General features: G+C 38.5%; 1 protein-coding gene across 1 annotated transcript in view; it reads right to left on the reverse strand.

Moving 5' to 3' along the window:
• Nucleotides 1-3001: 3001 nt before the first annotated feature.
• The window catches only part of LOC104608353 (phosphoglucomutase, chloroplastic), a 56736-nt gene continuing 41408 nt past the window's right edge, over nucleotides 3002-18329 (reverse strand). Inside the window, exons 17-22 of the mRNA XM_010274313.3 lie at nucleotides 4345-4486; nucleotides 4095-4176; nucleotides 3964-4010; nucleotides 3755-3832; nucleotides 3560-3665; nucleotides 3002-3492 (exon numbers count right to left, since the gene is read on the reverse strand). Coding sequence (XP_010272615.1) covers nucleotides 3425-3492; nucleotides 3560-3665; nucleotides 3755-3832; nucleotides 3964-4010; nucleotides 4095-4176; nucleotides 4345-4486 — 523 coding nt within the window. The 3' untranslated portion in view covers nucleotides 3002-3424. The remainder of the gene's footprint in view (nucleotides 3493-3559; nucleotides 3666-3754; nucleotides 3833-3963; nucleotides 4011-4094; nucleotides 4177-4344; nucleotides 4487-18329) is intronic.

Here is an 18329-nt window from a genome sequence, read left to right on the forward strand (position 1 = left end):
ATAAATATCATACAATTTTGTTGATAATCTATCAATCAAGAGTCCAAGACTCATATTATATAGTTTTTACAAAATAAAACATGCACAAAATCATTATTATGTTAAATTCTGCAAATCCAAGACACAAAACATATGCAATTATTATATTTTAATTACTATAGCAATTATTTTCTATTTTTTACATTTTAACATTGACAAAAAAGTCAATTAAATTTTAAAATTTAAAATGTTTGATAATATCAAAATTATTATCATATGAAATTCATAAATTTCTACATATATTATTATCATATTTTTACTTTAATCTTAACTGAAAATATATCAAAATTATTAAAATTTTTAAGATACATATCATATGAAATTGATAATTTTTAATTACTAAAGTAACGATTCCATTAACATTTTTATTTCTATAAATTTTCTGAAATAACAAATCATTTTTTTATATAAGTTTAAATTAGTGGATTTGATAAATTCAATTTAACATTATATTCTTGAATATTTTGTAAAAAAAAATGTTTATTTTTATAAATAATAAATATGTTACTTTTTATTCTAAATTAAAATATCAATGAAAAAATTGTAAAAAATATATTAAAATTTGAAGATACATATAATGTACAAATTTATGAATATTGAGTACTAAAATAATTATTCTATTATTAATATTTTTACTTGTAAAAATTTATTGATATTAAAATACAATTTTTGATATAAATGTAAATTTGATAGATTGTTTACTTCATTAATGTATATAAAATACTGATTTTTAATGTTATTTTTTATTTTAAGTTTTTCTTTTTGAACATAAACATATATTATTTATTTAGGTTGCTTGTTAATAATAAAGTTAATAACATTTATTTTATTTTACTTGATATCACATGTTGCATGATGGCGTAATGGCTCAAGACGATAGTCACATAGTATCTTGTTGATACGCACGACTGGACGTGTATCGTACCAGTCATAGTGTATCTTGTATCGGTTCTGACCGATACGATATGCCGTATCATATAGATATTTTAATCCTTGCTTCGACCACAATTATTTTTTTTATAGCATATTAGAAGATCTAGTGTGTAGTGTGTATATTGGTTCAAAAAATAAAATAAAGATTAAAAGAAAATTCATAAATGTAATCCGCAAAGGTTAATGCATATTAATTTGGTAGTAAGGGAAAAAGAGATAGGTAAAAGATCTTCTAAATTAATTAAGGAACTAATGAAGCTTACAAACTTATACTGTTCAGGAAATCAAGAAACAAGTATTGAGGTTTCTGACTCTTCGTTTGGGTTAATCATTTCGTTGGTTTGGTTTGGCTTTGGCTTTTTGTTTTTGGATCCTTGTAAGTGGTTTGGGTTGCGAGAGTGAGCTTGTGTTCTTTTTTCATGTTGGTTTTGGAGCAAGACAGGCTACCATCTTTCCCTGTCTTGACTTACCCTACTTTTGACAATGGTTATTAAAATTTAAGGTGGCCATCCCTCCACTTGGAATCAATTTAGGGGTCCTTCAAAAAAATAAAATAAAATAAAAATTGAAAACTAAACTACTGCTATACCATCAAAGTAGTGTCCTTTAGGCATGTCAATGATACTTGAAACTCTGCGGCCAGTTCGACATTGATCTGATTATCCTGGATTTGGATAATGTGTTAATGTAATCAAATTGAATTTGATTAAAATCCGAATCCAATTATACTATGATATTTGTTGATTTTAATATAAAAAATTATATAATTTTATTTAAATTTATAAAAATATATTTTTATATATTATGTTATATGAATTTATATATATTATAAATTCAACATGTTGTATTTACATTAATTAATTATATATAAAAGTTGAAAAGTAATTAATTTCTTTTTTTGTATTTAAAAAATTAAGCGGAGTCAAATTAAATCTGAATCTGATCTGAATCCATGGTCTTCAGACCTGATCGAATTCTGGATTGTATTCAGATGCAAGTTTTCAATAATTAAATCAGATTTGGATTTTGCTGACTCCAATCCAAAACCGATCTGTTTACAGCCCTAGTATTGTCTGTGTTATAATAATAATAATAAATTAAATCATAAATCAATCCACCTCTAGAAAACCAGATTCATTTAAATAGCCTGTTTTACAAAACCTGTAGTCAGACCATGTGATGAACCATCAAACCAGGTAACTACAGTTCAAACAATTCCAATCAGTTTCTCAATTCTGAACTTGTTTTGCAGTACCGGTTCCATGCCAAAATGATGCAGGTAGACCGGCAATCTATGGTTAGCACACGATTTGTGTGAACAAAGAATATAAAAGTCAAAAGATATTTTCACTAGAAAATGGGAGAAACAGAATGAGAGGATAGGAGAGGCTAGGCCGCTAGGGTTTAATCATCAGTATAAACACCACCCTTTACTTAAATCCTCCCCTTGGGTTTATCTATTAACTTACACCTTTTAGATTGAGTTAAATTATTCTCTCTACTAGTATCAGTTTTAGTAATTGAAAAAATTTAAGTGCTTAGATGACATTTGAAATATTTTTTAAATTCATCTACCATTTTTAACACCTTATAAAAAATTGAGAGGATAAATCTGAATTTTGCATTTATAAGAAAAGTGTACTTCTGTCGGTTTCAATGTATATAATGCAAAGCTAATAGTCTTCGGTAAAATACTTGTTCTGTCTTACTTCTGTGTCTCTGAAACCCCATGAGAGGTACAAGTAACTTACCCTAAAGAACAAGAAACTGCTTAAACATATCTCGTTTTGTTCTTTGTATCATCAAATTAATTTTTGGCAAAATATGAAATTCCATTAAATCCCAAACTATCTTAGCAATCCCTTCTTATCTTGGGAGTTGGAGCTATTGCGTCAAAGGTGTAGCACGTATGGACTCAAGATGATGGATCCAAAGGAAAATTGATAATGCATCTTATTAAGTAAAATTTCTTATAATATGTAGTGTAGCCACAGTGCACAAATACCATATACTGCAGTTATAGACTATCTTAATGAAACGGTTGGCATTAAAATTCCCAGAGTTCCTTATGAAATATGTAATCATGGAGGGGAACCACCATCGGGCAACAACTTACACATCTTTTTGAAGTTTCCACTTGCGTTACAATACTTGCCCACCATAAAGCTTGGAACAGATTAAGGAAAAGATGGTTCAAATGTTCAATTGGTTCTTATCAGCAGATTTTCTTCAGATTCAGACCAAGAAAAACAAAAACCTTATTTACAACAGACAATCATTTCACTTCTTTGGTTTTATTTTCCCCCTTTTTCTTCCACCTCTTTATCCACCAAATGGCTTTTTTGTGGGCAGAGCAAGATTACCCACCCTGGTAATCAAAATTGAATAAGAGAATATACCAACATGAACATTAATACCACCAATTATGTGAATGCCAGTGGCAGGCAATGCATTATGTGATGACTGTAGGCTTCTCCCTTCCAGTGAACTCCTTCAACTTTGAAATTGATAATGCCAGATCTGAAAACAGAACCAAAACATCAATGCAAGATTACACATCAGATCATGGAGAAGACAAAGAACGCACCTATCAATGGTTTTAGTGCCATTTGTGCATCCATATCATGCTTTGACACGTCTGGCTCAAACTGTTCAACATAAATTCGAATAGTTGCACCTGCAGAACCAGTTCCCTGTAAAGGAAAAACTTATTAACTTTTTGCCCCAGACAGAACTTGGGTGGAACAATCAAAAGAAAATCAAAGGGAAAACTGGTACGTACTGATAAACGAAATATGATTCTTGATCCATCTGTAAATACAAACCGAATACCTTGCTTGGTTGCTATACTCCCATCCACCTGAAAAAGGAAAATGTGAATGCCAATACTAAACCTTAATTGTAGTATGTAGACAGTCTAAACAATTCCTCTCCTTATAGATTAGTATAAATGACCAAAAGCAAGGACTATGAAATGCTAGTTAGACTTACAGGATCTGTATAATTGAAGTCATCCGCAAATCGAAGGACATAATTCCCTATAACAAGGTAAACTCTTTAACATTTTAAAAATAATTAAGAAATCCCAGAAGGATCTTCATGAATTTTGGGTGCAAGCTTACCATATTTTTCACCTGCCTTGCTCTTAGATACCAAATCTCTAAGATACCCTATCATCTTATTGGCTCCTTCAGATTCACATTCCTAAGAAAAAATTAGGACCAGATCCATAGTTATCAAAGTTTTGCTTTTCTTTCCAGAAAATGGGTAGAAGCAAGACAACAACAGTAAACTTATTCTTGGGCAAATTTTCTAGGAATCATAATGAGAATTTTTTAGTGTATGTCAGAAAAACTTGATAGTGATCTTCACCTCATAGTCGTATCTAGAAAAGAAGTTCCTTCCATAAGTTGCCCAATGCTCCTTAACAACATCAGAAACATAAACTAGTTTCTCTCCAACTTTCTTGTCTTTGTTTCGGTGTGCAAGGATTGAAAGCCAAGCTAACACAGCCCTGCAAATGAGAAAAGTTAAAGCACAATCCATAGATGCAAAACATTGAATGATGACAATATTTCGAGCATACAAGGTGCCAACCAGCTGGTTGGTAAGGTTTCCTGCTGGTCGTAGCAGAGACTTGGGATTGAATCCTGACTGCACCTGGGTTGGGGGATGGACTACACCCCGTTGTGTAGCCCTTCAGAAGATACCAAGAAAAAAAAAATTCAAGCATCAGGCTAATGTTAATTTTGAATACTGTGTTAATGTGAGACCCTTGTTTGAAACCTCTGACTTTACAGAAAGATGATCCCAGATGGCAAACAGACTAAAATCAATTCACCATGCCAATTAAAGGAATCTCAACCTGAGCTAGAATTAAACCTAGTATTGACTATTGAGTTCATAACTGTACCTCTTGATTTAATTTTACATGCCAAAACATAACCAAACACCTTGATTTTGTACTTCATAAAACTTAATTAGCTATTGCTCCAAAAGATCCATGCATTCTAGAAATGTATTGAGCAAATCATGGTCAAATACCAATATCAGGACAGGTCTATAACTGGAATATATGTTTTTCGGGTTAATAATTTTAATGGTCACTTACAATTTCTAAATAATTTAGTGATGATTCTATAAGTTTTGGAAGTACTTTTTCATAAACGTTCATTAAAATTACAACTTTAGCATGCTTTGTCTTCCGAACATGTGTGATAGTAAGAATCTCTCAGGGCTCATATTAGGGAAAGAATCAGTTTATTGTCTATAATATGGCTTTACCTTTTTCAAAAAAAAAAAAAAGGCATTAGAGATGAGCTCAAGTTAGGAAGGGTTTTATGTTTAGGTGTGTTGTGAAGATTAAAGTCAGCTAAGGCATTATGACTCTAATGAGTTTAAATGGTGTGAATCTTCTAATCCATCACTTCCTGGTTATCCTTTTCTACGTTTTTTTTTTCAATCAATAACAAGGATTAAATAAATATTGAGAAAGAGAATAATACAAAGCAACTGAAAGGAAAAGTAATAAACCAAAACATTGATCACAGAACCCGTTGGGTTTTATTGTCTGAATCCCAAATCTCAAGCAAATTTTTTGGCATCTTCGTAATTGTAAACCAATACTACTTTTGGGTTTCTTTTAAGAAAAGAAATTAGGTCCTTTTATAAATATGTGGTATTGTATATTTTTGGGGGAACATTCTTTGAGTTACCATTGGTTGTTCCCTAGTCATGATTACTTTTGAATTTTAGGGTTTGTTTTTGGTGTGGAGATCCCTTAATGAGATAGATAATCTCAAAAGTGTTTTTCTCTTGGGAAGAAAACTGCATCAGGGGGTCAAAGAATTACCTTTGGGAAGAGAATTTCCCTTAGGTTCTTTTTGGCTCTGGGAATAAAATCTAATCATTTTTTTTTTGGTTTAGTGTACTTTTTCCTGATTATCTTCACTGCTAGATATAAGCATTATGACAAACAAAGAATTATCTTCACCTTGAATGATGCATTCAAGGTGTCCCCTGGGGAATGAGCTAGTCCCACAATCAATCTAAACTCCCATGGGGTCTGTGTCCTTATCCAAAAGATAACAGTTTGACAATCTCCTTCCACTACCACATTCCTCAACCCCTGTGGCAGCATCAGTTTTATGCCTTGGATTAGGGTCAACATTTCAGCCCTTAGAGAATTGCACTGCCCAACTGGGTCTGACAAACTAAGAATTATGTTGCTACTATGATCCTTTACAACACCCCCCACACTAGACAGCCCTGGATTTCCAAGGCAGCACTAACCAAAGTTGAGCATAACCAACCCTGCTTCTGGAGGAGTCCACTCTACTCTCTGTTTTCTAGTATGAAAGCCATCAACAGTTTGCCACTCCTTAGCATAGCATTTAGAGTGACACCTTTAAACTCTTCACTTACCAAATCCCAATGCTCAGTCCTTATCATGGTGAGTTCAATTACTTCCTACACTAGCTTGTACCTCTTCTCAAACATCCTAGCACTTCTTTCACTCCAAAGCCACCATAGAACTGCCCCCCCCCCCCACACACACACGCTTTTTTTAACAGTAATTGCCCCCTGCACACATTGCCACACAAGATCTTTTGCCTCTAGGTAGAGCATCTCATCAAATCTGTCTTAAACAAGTCTACAACTTCAGTTGGTGCCTCCTAAACTCTCCCAGCCAAAGAGAAAACGTATTGCCACATCCTAAAGGCATACAATAATAGGTGGTTGGTATTTCCCCCCTTCTCATGCATAGGACACACACATGAGGTGAAAGAAACCAGCTTTTCCTTTTTCTTTGAAGACTACCAAAGGTGGTGTTTATGATTTTATTGGCAGCTTCCCAACAAAAATCTTTAGGGGAATTTGGCCATATATAACTCTTTATCTGGAAAAAAAGTGTTCCTTGGATAGTGGCAATAAAGATTTAAAAACAAAAAAACGAAGCACAAGTGAAGGTGTCCTCAACAGTAGGAGCCTACACCCTCTCATCATTACCCGAAGGTGATAAATTGAAATATTTAAGTAGATTAATCAAAGGGATCAGCTCTTATGTTTCATTATCTTTCAAAGGTCTTCCCAACCTAAATCCAAACAAACCCATTCCCCTCTAAGGTTATCATTTCAACAATTGGTTTACTTTTGAAATTGAATAAATTGTAGACTCTAGGGAAGGATTGGCACTTGGCAGAATGAAAAATTTCCCTACCAAGTATCCTCCCAAAACTTCACCCTTTGTCCTGAAATAGCATCATATCTAATATGTTGCAACTCGTAAATACTATTAATTACCAAGCATCCTCCCAAAACTTCACCCTTTCCCCACCAAGTATCCTCCCAAGTCCCAACCATTTGGGTACAACTCATAAATACTATTAATTACCAAATCCCACAAAGCCTCCCTTTCTTTTGGAAACCTCTAGTCATTTACCCAACAAAATCTTATTCCTTTCTTGTATCCTCCCTTTTGCGAGTTCATCTGCCTCTTTTGATTTGCATACCTCCTCCCAAACTAGGAGATATTTATTATTATTGCTCCTAAGATCCCACAGAAAATCCCTGATTATCTTCTCAAGTTTTTGCAAAACTCTCACTGAGGCTTTGAGCGAGAAGAAAAACAGCCTTTTGAGACGAAAGGACTGTTTAGAAAGATGCAAAAAGGTAAGAGAAAATAGCAGAAATCAGAATTCTAGAAGAGAGAAGATGAAGAAGAAGGTGGCGGCAACTAGGGTTCAGAGTAAGAGAGTTTCGAACATAATCTCTTCTCTTACACCCTTAATCTAATTTTATTAAGTTAAACTTTGATAATTTACAGAGAGGCCCTTAGTTGGGCAGAAAATAAAAAACATAACATAAGAAAGAGTAGGCCCAGATTAAGGCCCATTACAGCAAAGAACATAAAAGATAAAAGAGGTAAATAGTCTATGGGCCATTCGGCCCATCTTCTCTACACTCCCCCTCAAGCTGAGCATAGATGTCAATCATGCCAAGCTTGCCAGTATCATGCTGAAGTTTAGCCTTGGAAATGCCTTTGGTGAGGAAATCTGCTAACTGTCCTTCAGAGGTGATGAAAAGTAGACACACTTCACCAGAAGCTACTCTTTCTCGAATGAAGTGTCTGTCAACTTCAATATGCTTGGTTCTGTCATGTTGCACTAGGTTGTGAGCAATGTTGATAGCTGCCTGATTATCACAATATAACATCATTGGCTTATCATGTTCAATACCCAGTTCTTCCATTAATGATTTTAGCCACAATAGTTTAGGAACCCCATGTGTCATGGCTTGATATACAGCTTCGGCTGAGGATCGAGCAACAACAGATTGTTTCTTGCTCCTCCAAGAGACAATGTTACCAGCCACCAAGCTACAGTACCCAGAGGTAGATCTTCTGTCATCAATGTTTCCAGCTCAGTCAACATCTGTGTAGGCTTCAAGTTTCATATGGCCATGCTTGGCAAAAAGAATTCCCTTTCCAGGGGAGCCCTTCAAATAACACAGAATCCGCTCTGCTGCAGCCATATGAGTATCCCTGGGGGCATGCATGAACTGGCTGATGCAGCTGACAGCATATGCAATGTCTGGCCGAGTCGTGCATAGATAAAGAAGTTTCCCAAGTAATCTCTGGAAGACTCCCTTGTCCTCTAACAATATTCCATCTGAAACAGAAAGTTTATGGCTCATATCAATAGGAGTAGCAACTGGTCTAGCCCCCATCTTCCCTGTTTCAAAGAGCAAATCAAGAACATACTTCCTCTGAGTGATAAGAATCCCATCCTTGGATCTGGCAACTTCTATGCCAAGAATGTATCTCAATTCCCCAAGATCTTTGATCTCAAGCTCTGTATGAAGGAAAGATTTGAGATCATTAATTCCAGAGACATCATTACCAGTCACAACAATATCATCAACATATACAATCAGGTAAACTGCCAAGACACCTCTCCTCTTCACAAAGAGTGTATGATCAGATTGTGTCTGTACATAGCCAAAGCTAACAAGGGCAGCCCTAAACCTTTCAAACCAAGCTCTAGGGGACTGTTTGAGTCCATAAAGAGATCTCTTCAGCTTGCAGACCTTTCCTTTCATATCCTTTTCATATATCCCTGGAGGAAGGGACATATAAACCTCCTCATGTAATTCTCCATTCAGAAAAGCATTCTTTACATCTAGTTGATAAAGTGGCCAGTCTGAGTGTGCAGCCAAAGATAGTAGAACTCTCACAGTAGTCATCTTGGCAATAGAAGCAAATGTCTCCAGATAATCAATCTCATATGTCTGTGTATAGCCTTTTGCAACCAGCCTAGCCTTGTACGTTTCAATGGTGCCATCAGCATGATATTTTATAGTAAAGACCCACTTGCAGCCTACTGGATCCTTCCCTTTAGGTAAATCAACCACTTCCCAAGTGTCATTCTTGTGTAGGGCATCAATTTCTGTTCTCATAGCATCCCTCCATTCTGGAATATTAAGTGCTTCTGACACATACCTGGGAATTGGGTTAGAGGCAACAGAAGAAAGGTAGGCAAAATATGAAGGAGACATCAAACTATAAGAAAGGTGTTTGGAAATGCAATGTGCAGTACACTTCCTTTTTCCTTTCCTAATAGCAATGGGGACATCAAGATCTGGGAAGGATGGTTCTAAAGGAGCTGTAGCAGTACCTGTTGTCTCATCTGTGACTGGAAGTGCATGAGGCTCATGTGTTGTAGGGGAAACAACCTGCTCATTTCTGGTTCTTTGCCTTTGATACATCATGGGATTAAACAGAGGGCGAGGAGGTAAAGGGGGAGGAATAGGAACACTGGAATGAGAGTGAAGTGATTGATCCTCCCTTGATTCATTTGAAGGAGGAATAGACTCATCAAAAGACTTAACTGGGACAGGAAGAGGAAGAGCAAACACCTGTGACAAATCCTCCCCCTTTGGACAATGTCTCTCCAGAGAGGAACCAAAAAAGGGAGAAAGCTCATCAAATGTGACATCCATTGAGACATACCGAGTGCCAGTCTTTGCATCAAAACAACAGTAACCCTTCCGTGTGGGGGAATAACCAAGGAAAATACACTTGTGGGCTTTTGGTTCAAATTTATGCCTTTGGACACTTGGAATATGTACATAACAGGTGCAGCCAAAGACACGAAGAGGAATAGGAAAAAGGTCCTTGTCCGGATGAAGGAGACTGAAGGGAGACTTAAACCCCAAAACCCTAGATGGCATACGGTTTATAAGGTAGGTGGCAGTGAGAACAGCATCACCCAAAAACTTTGTAGGGACATGTGAGGCAAATAAGATACTTCTTGCAACTTCAACGATATGTCTATTTTTCCTTTCAGCAACTCCATTCTATTTTGGGGTCCTAACACAGAAGCTTTGATGAATAACCCCTAAATCAGTGAGATAGCAGGCTAAGTTTTTCTCAAAATGTTCTTTTGCATTGTCGAATCTAAAAATTTTAATCCTGGTATCAATCTGGGTTAGGACAAATTCATGGAACTGCCTCACAAGTCTGGGAACTTCATCATGGGACTTCATCAAAAATATCCAAGTGAACCGGGAAAAGTCATCAATGAACAAGATAAAATATTTGTATCCACCCATAGAGGGTAAATGATAAGGTCCCCACACATCAGAGTGCACAATATTAAAAGGAGAAGAAGATCTTTTATTACTCAAAGGATAACTGTTTCTATAATGTTTTGACAGTTCACAAGACTCACAATGAAGACTGGACAAACTAATTCCCTTAAACAGTTCAGGGAATAAATGACTCAATGTAGAAAAAGAAAGATGACCCAAACGAAAATGACATAACATGACTCGACTGATAGACTCTGTAGATTTAGACCCAAAAACAGCTTTTCCAGGTTGTTCATGGCACTGTCCAGGAGTATCTAGCAGGTATATTCCATTCGCCTCACGGCCACTCCCAATCACCTTCTGAGACTCCAGATCCTGAAAAACACAGTAGGAAGGGAAGAAGGTTACACAACAGTTTAATGACTTAGTAAGACTACTTACAGATAACAAATTTGTATTTAGTCTAGGTACAAGAAGAGCAGAAGGAAGAACCAAGGAGTCTGTAGCCTTGATGGTTCCCTTGCCGGAGATAGGGGCAAGAGAGCCATTGGCTAGGGTGATTTTGTCACGTCTAGGAAGTAAATCATATGAAACAAACAAAGTGGAAAGGCTGGTCATATGATCAGAAGCACCAGAATCAATAATCCAAGGGATCCTACGATTACCTGAAATGGTTGCATGATTGGCAAAAGCCCGTATACCTGAATGAGCAAATGCAGAAGAGGTTGAGTTCTCTGAAGGGTTGGAAGAGGAGGTCACACCCTCTAGATGACTGATGGGTTCATCATCTTAAACACCTCTAAAAAGGTTTCAAGTAACTTCAAAAAACACCAAATGAAGGCTGGATAAAACCTGTGTTGTGAGCCAACCTCTATGCAGCCGTACCAGAAATCTGTGTCACAACCGGACACCAGGAGAAACAAAAAAATATCAGCTGCTCCTTGTAGACTCCACAGAACACCAATCCACTTGATTCGATCTTCAAGAGGAAGAAGAAGGAAGCCTTCAATCACTGAGCGCCCAGGTCAAACTCCCTGTGGGTCCCGCAATCTGATTTCTCTAGAAAATTAGGGTTTTGGGCAGCACCCCTGAATCTGTCAATGGAGCGATAAAGTCTGTCCCCTTCTCTCCAGAAACCACTAATAACTAGGCTGAAAAAGAGTCTTTAACTGTTTATGCGATTCAGTTCTCCATACACACTGTGTATGGGAAAAAAAGGTGAAAAAGAAAGAAAAACGAGCCTGCTCTGATATCAAGAATAAACAGCCTTTTGAGACGAAAGGACTGTTTAGAAAGATGCAAAAAGGTAAGAGAAAATAGCAGAAATCAGAATTCTAGAAGAGAGAAGATGAAGAAGAAGGTGGCGGCAACTAGGGTTTAGAGTAAGAGTTTCGAACATAATCTCTTCTCTTACACCCTTAATCTAATTTTATTAAGTTAAACTTTGATAATTTACAGAGAGGCCCTTAGTTGGGCAAAAAATTAAAAAACATAACTGTTAACGCAGGGGTATTTCTGTCTTTGTACCTTGATCGATGTTGCTGATCTGTAATGTTGTGTTGAAACATGTGCTCTTAACTTAAGGGCACATAGGTCTTTTCAGTTATGTTTTAATAATAATATAAATACTTACTGGCCGACTGGGAGAAGTCAAGTTGACTCTTTCAGTTCGAACCAGAATTCTCTCCTCTCTTTCTCTCTGTCTCTCTTTCTTTATCACTTTTTCTTCTTCTACATAAGTGAACTCAGTCAGGCTGAACTCTAAGGCAGACCTGAATTTTAACATGGTATCAGAGCTAGGTTAAATCTGCCTAGATTTCTGCTTGCCTAGGGTTCATTTTCTGCGCTCCCTATCTAGGGTTTTCCTCTTTTTTTCTGTGTTCGATTGGAGATAAGGGAAAGGGCTGAAAAGGAGTGATCGCCCTCTTCCCTTGGGGGTCTCTATGCCTCCAGTGAGGTCGTATGTGGTCGGTTGCTGTGATTTCTGAGATCGCCCTCTCCTAGTAGAGGAAGAATAGAGGGCCGAACTGTGTGTGGCTGTTGTGTGTGAAGCGGCTGTTGTGTGTGGACTGCTCTCCTGCTCGCATGGGTGTTACTTCAGCGATAAGGTAAGAGATTTCAGTGCATGATATCTGTTATGGATTAAATAGGAGGTGTGTTTCAGACCATTTGCAAGGGTTTCGGCCAGTAAGTGCTAGGGTTTATGCTGGTTTCTTTGTGCATTTTGAAGAGATATGATCATATAGTGGTGAGATTTCAGGTAGTTGTAGGAGTAGGGTTTGTGGTGTGAGCACACTTTTCAGCAACAAGTGCTGAAATCAGTGTGACGGGTGTGATTTAGGGTTTGTGGTGTAAAGAGCACACATTCCAGCAACAATTAGTGCTGCAATCAGTGTGACAGGTGTGACCTAGTGGTGTGTAGTGTGCAGATCTCAGTGATAATAGAATTCAGCAAGTGTGCAGAATTGGTGATAACATAATGGGAGAGAATAATGATTATAAACCTAGTGTGATGGTGCCTACAGACTACCTGAATGTTCAGATGACCTCCATTAAGTTAAATGGAGAGAATTATGTGCCTTGGGTTAAATCCATTGAAGTCTTTCTGAAGGCAAAGAAGAAGGTAAAACACATCAGAGAGGAGAAACCCTCCTCTGACTCCCACGAGTATGAAGACTGGGAGCAAGAGGACGCTCAGATCATCACATGGTTGTGGAACAGTATGGAACCCAGGATTAGTGTGAACTTCATGTTCCTTGATACTGCCAAAGATGTGTGGGACCATGCGAAGAAATTGTATTCGGGGCAGGACAATACAACCAGAGTTTATCAGCTTTATCAAGAGTACTTTAATCTACAACAGGGCAATCAGAGTCTTGAGGAGTACCATGCCAACATGAGGAACATACGTAATGAGTTGAATGTCTATCGTCCTCTCACTTCTGATGTCAAGATTCAACAACAACAGAGAGAGCAGCTTGATGTGACTAGATTTTTGGTGGGACTAAAGTCTGAATATGAACCAGTACGGGCTCAGAAATTAGGGGGATCAGCTTTTCCGTCCCTAGAAGAGGTATTTGCTCGACTTCGAAGGATTTCTATCGGATCTACTGAGAACTCTAATATCTCAGATAGATCTGCCTTTGCTGCATCGAGAGGCCGTGGTGGTAGAGGTGGAGCACGGGGAGCTCAGTTTGGTCGTGGTGGTGGTAGTGGTTCTGCATATGGCCAAAGTGGCAATGGTGGGTCTACTTATAATCGTGGTGGTGGTCGTACTGGGAGTAGAGATTCAGGGGGAGCCCGTGGTAGAGGACATAGCTCAGGCCTAAAGAAGTGCACTCATTGTGGTATGGATGGACATACCATCAACTATTGTTATGATTTACATGGTCCTCCCTCAACCTAGGCCAATCATTCATCTGACCAGTTGCCTCCTACATTCACAGATGGTCCCATGAAGGAGATGGTGAGTGTTCCCCGTGATGAATATGAGAGGTTTATCCAATCACAGCAGAACACGGCGACTTTTGCTCACTCAGGTATGGCTTGTCTGGCATCTACACCCAATCCCTGGATCATTGACTCTGGAGCCTCCGATCACATGACTGGAACTCCGGGTGTGTTTTCCTCCATATCTCATTGCTCAACATCACAATCTGTCACCCTTGCTAATGGTTCCACATCCTCAATTTGTGGTGTTGGTAATGTTGACCTAGATCCTGTATTCCTCTCATCAGTTCTGTATGTTCCTAAATTGCCTTTTAACCTTATGTCTGTTAGTAAGTTGACCAAATCACTTAACTGCTCCATTACCTTTTATCCTTCTATGTGTGTCTTTCAGGATCTCAAGACGGGGATGAAGATTGGTGGAGGGCATGAAGTAGGTGGACTGTATTATCTTGACGGTGGTGGTGGTGGTAGAACTTCAACAGCTCTCCAGTCATCTCTTTCTCCTCTCCAGTGACACTGCCGATTTGGTCATCCGTCGCTCAAAGTCTTGAAGTCCTTGGTTCCGTCCTTGAGTCAGCTTTCTGTTTTGGATTGTGAGTCGTGTCAGTTTGGGAAACACCATCGTGTTCCCTTTAGTTCTAGGGTTGATAACCATGTGTCGAGTCCTTTTTCTTTAGTTCATTCAGATGTTTGGGGTCCTTATAAAGTAATGTCATATAATGGATACAGATATTTTGTCATTTTTGTGGATGATTTTTCAAGGATGACGTGGCTCTATTTAATGAAAGAAAGAAGTGAATTGTTCACCATTTTTCAAAAATTTTATGCTGAAATTCGTAACCAATTTGGTACCCACATCAAAGTTTTTTGTTCTGATAATGGCCGCGAATATTTATCCTCATCATTTCAGGAATACCTAGACCAACACGGCATTATACATCAGACCTCGTGTACCTACACCCCACAACAAAACGGGGTGGCTGAGAGAAAGAATCGCCATCTCCTTGAAACAGCAAGATCCCTAATGCATCACATGCATGTTCCCAAACCTTTTTGGAGTGATGCAGTGCTTACCTCTTGTTTTCTGATTAATCGGATGCCCACGTTCATCCTTGATGGTTAGTCTCTGTTTCAGGTCTTGTTTCCCACTTTGTCTCCATTCCCTCTTACGCCGAGAGTTTTTGGGTGTGTCTGTTTTGTCCATAATCTGGGTCCCGGGAACGACAAGTTTGATGCCCATTCTCTCAAGTGCATCTTCCTTGGCTATTCTCGGACCCAGAAAGGGTATAAGTGTTACCATCCTGGTTCTCAACGGTCCTTTGTGTGTGCTGATGTCAGTTTCTTTGATTCTACTCCATTCTTTTTGGGGTCTGGTGATGCTTCTTCCTCCTCATCACCTCCTCTTCCACTTCCCGTTGTCGATCCTCCTCCCTTTGTTCCAGTCGTGACCAAATCCTTGCCTCCGGTGCCACCACCTGTTGAACGCCCATCTATCCGTCATGTGTATACACATCGCCCACGTGCACCAGCTACTACTCCTCCGGCTACATCTCCATCGACGGATCTGGCACCAAACCCCCACTTAGCATCTGAGATTGATCTACCCATTGCTTTGCGGAAAGGTAAACGTACTTGCACCCTTCATCCCATTTCTAATTATGTTTCTCTTACTCACCTTTCCGCTTCCCATCGCCAGTTTGTTACCTTGTTATCATCAGTTATTGTTCCTAAGGATGTCCAGGAAGCCCTTGCCTCTCCAGGGTGGTGCCGTGCCATGGAAGAAGAACTCTCAGCCCTTCATCATAATCATACTTGGGACCTCACTGCTCTTCCTCTTGGGAAGCAAGCTGTTGGTTGTAAGTGGGTTTATACGGTTAAGTATTTGCCTGATGGTAGTGTTGAATGCCTGAAAGCACGATTAGTTGCAAAAGGGTACTCCCAAACCTATGGCATTGACTACACAGAGACCTTCTCACCGGTTGCTAAGATAGGGTCAGTTCGTGTTGTGATCTCTCTTGCAGCCATGTATGAGTGGCCACTATATCAGCTTGATATCAAGAATGCCTTTTTGCATGGTGACTTACTCGAGGAGGTCTACATGGAGCAACCTCCAGGGTTTGTTGCTCAGGGAGAGGATGGTAAGGTGTGCAGACTAAGGAAGGCTATATATGGGCTTAAACAGTCTCATCGAGCATGGTTTGGTAGGTTCAGTGAGGTGGTAAAGAAGTTTGGCATGAAACAGTGCAAAGTTGACCATTCTGTATTTAGTCATGACTCTCCGGGAGGAAAAATATTGTTGGTAGTGTATGTAGATGATATTGTTATTACTGGGAATGATAACATTGGTATTGACAGGCTGAAGACTTATTTGCAGGATCACTTTCAGACAAAGGATCTGGGTAAACTGAAATACTTCTTGGGGATAGAGGTAGGGAGATCCAAGTATGGGATTAACCTGTGCCAGAGGAAGTATGTGCTTGATTTGCTGGAAGAAACAGACTTGTTGGGTGCCAAACCAGCTGAAACACCCATGGACACAAATACCAAGCTAAGCAGTGATATGGGTGAAGTGTTTGAAGACCCTGGCAGATACTGACGACTTGTGGGCAAACTGAACTACCTAACCATTACCAGACCAGACATCTCATTTGCAGTTAGTGTGGTAAGCCAGTTCATGCAAAAACCTCTGATTCCTCATTGGAATGCGGTTCTGAGAATTGTGAAGTATCTAAAAGGGGCCCCAGGTCGCGGTCTGATATACAAGAGTGGGGGAAAACTTGAAATAGAAGGGTATTCTGATGCTGATTGGGCCGGTTCTATGTCTGATAGGCGGTCTACTACAGGCTATTGCACATTTCTAGGAGGTAACCTGGTGACATGGAAAAGTAAGAAGCAGACGGTTGTGGCAAGAAGCAGTGCAGAAGCAGAATATAGGGCTATGGCACATACCGCTTGTGAATTAGTGTGGCTAAGGAACCTTCTACAGGAAGTAGGGTACAACATTAACACTTCAATGAAGCTCTATTGTGATAATCGGGCTGCAGTTCATATCTCCTCTAATCCAGTGTTTCATGAAAGAACCAAGCACATTGAGGTTGACTGTCACTTTGTGAGGGAGAAGGTGCTGAATGGAGAGCTAGACACTACACATGTTAATACAGGAAATCAGTGGGCTGACTTATTTACAAAAGGCTTGAGTCGGGGAAGAGTGGACTACATATGTAACAAGCTGGGAGTATATGATATATACTCACCAACTTGAGGGGAAGTGTTAACGTAGGGGTATTTCTGTCTTTATACCTTGATCGATGTTGCTGATCTGTAATGTTGTGTTGAAACATGTGCTCTTAACTTAAGTAAGGGCACATAGGTCTTTTCAGTTATGTTTTAATAATAATATAAATACTTACTGGCCGACTGGGAGAAGTCAAGTTGACTCTTTCAGTTCGAACCAGAATTCTCTCTTCTCTCTTTCTCTCTGTCTCTCTTTCTTTATCACTTTTTCTTCTTCTACATAACTGAACTCAGTCAGGCCGAACTCTAAGGCAGACCTGAATTTTAACAATAACATAAGAAAGAGTAGGCCCAGATTAAGGCCCATTACAACAAAGAACATAAAAGATAAAAGAGCTAAATAGTCTATGGGCCATTCGGCCCATCTTCTCTACAGAGTGTTGACAAAAAAAAAAAAATTGTAAGATTGGAGAGAGTGGATTTAATCAGGGAGACCCGCCCCCTTTTGAAATATAATTCTTTTTCCACGAGTCTAATCTTTTAACAAACCTCTCAATGATCCTCTCCCAAAATGTCACCTCCCTAGGATTTCCCCAAAAAAAAAAAAATCCTAAATACTTAATTGGCCACTCTCGGATTTCACACTCTAGTATATCTGCACACTCCTTCATTCCTATCCATTTAGATCCCTACCATACTATATTTAACTAAATTAATCCAAAATCTGTCTAAAGGCTCTAACATTCTGTACTCCCTTAAATTCACCCAAAATCAATGTGTTATTTGCAAATTGCAAGTGAGAGACCACTTTAACAGGTCTTCTTGTCGAAAACCTCTAAAATCTTTAAAGAAATCTTTTGAGGAGCCATCGATGAGGATTAAGAAATGGGTGGCCATCAAACACTCCATGAACCATTTTATTCATGTTTTTTCTCAAAACCCATTTTCTCCATCACCCATTGAAGATAACCCCAATCCACATGATCGTAAGCCTTCTCAAGATCCAATTTAAGCAACCTTTCCTTCCTGACTTCCTAAAATCCTCACTGCCTCATTGGCTATAAGGGTTTGATCTAAAATCT

Source organism: Nelumbo nucifera, chromosome 6, assembly GCF_055504915.1.
Source record: "Nelumbo nucifera cultivar China Antique chromosome 6, China Antique-T2T, whole genome shotgun sequence".
In the NCBI taxonomy this organism is placed as follows: domain Eukaryota; kingdom Viridiplantae; phylum Streptophyta; class Magnoliopsida; order Proteales; family Nelumbonaceae; genus Nelumbo; species Nelumbo nucifera.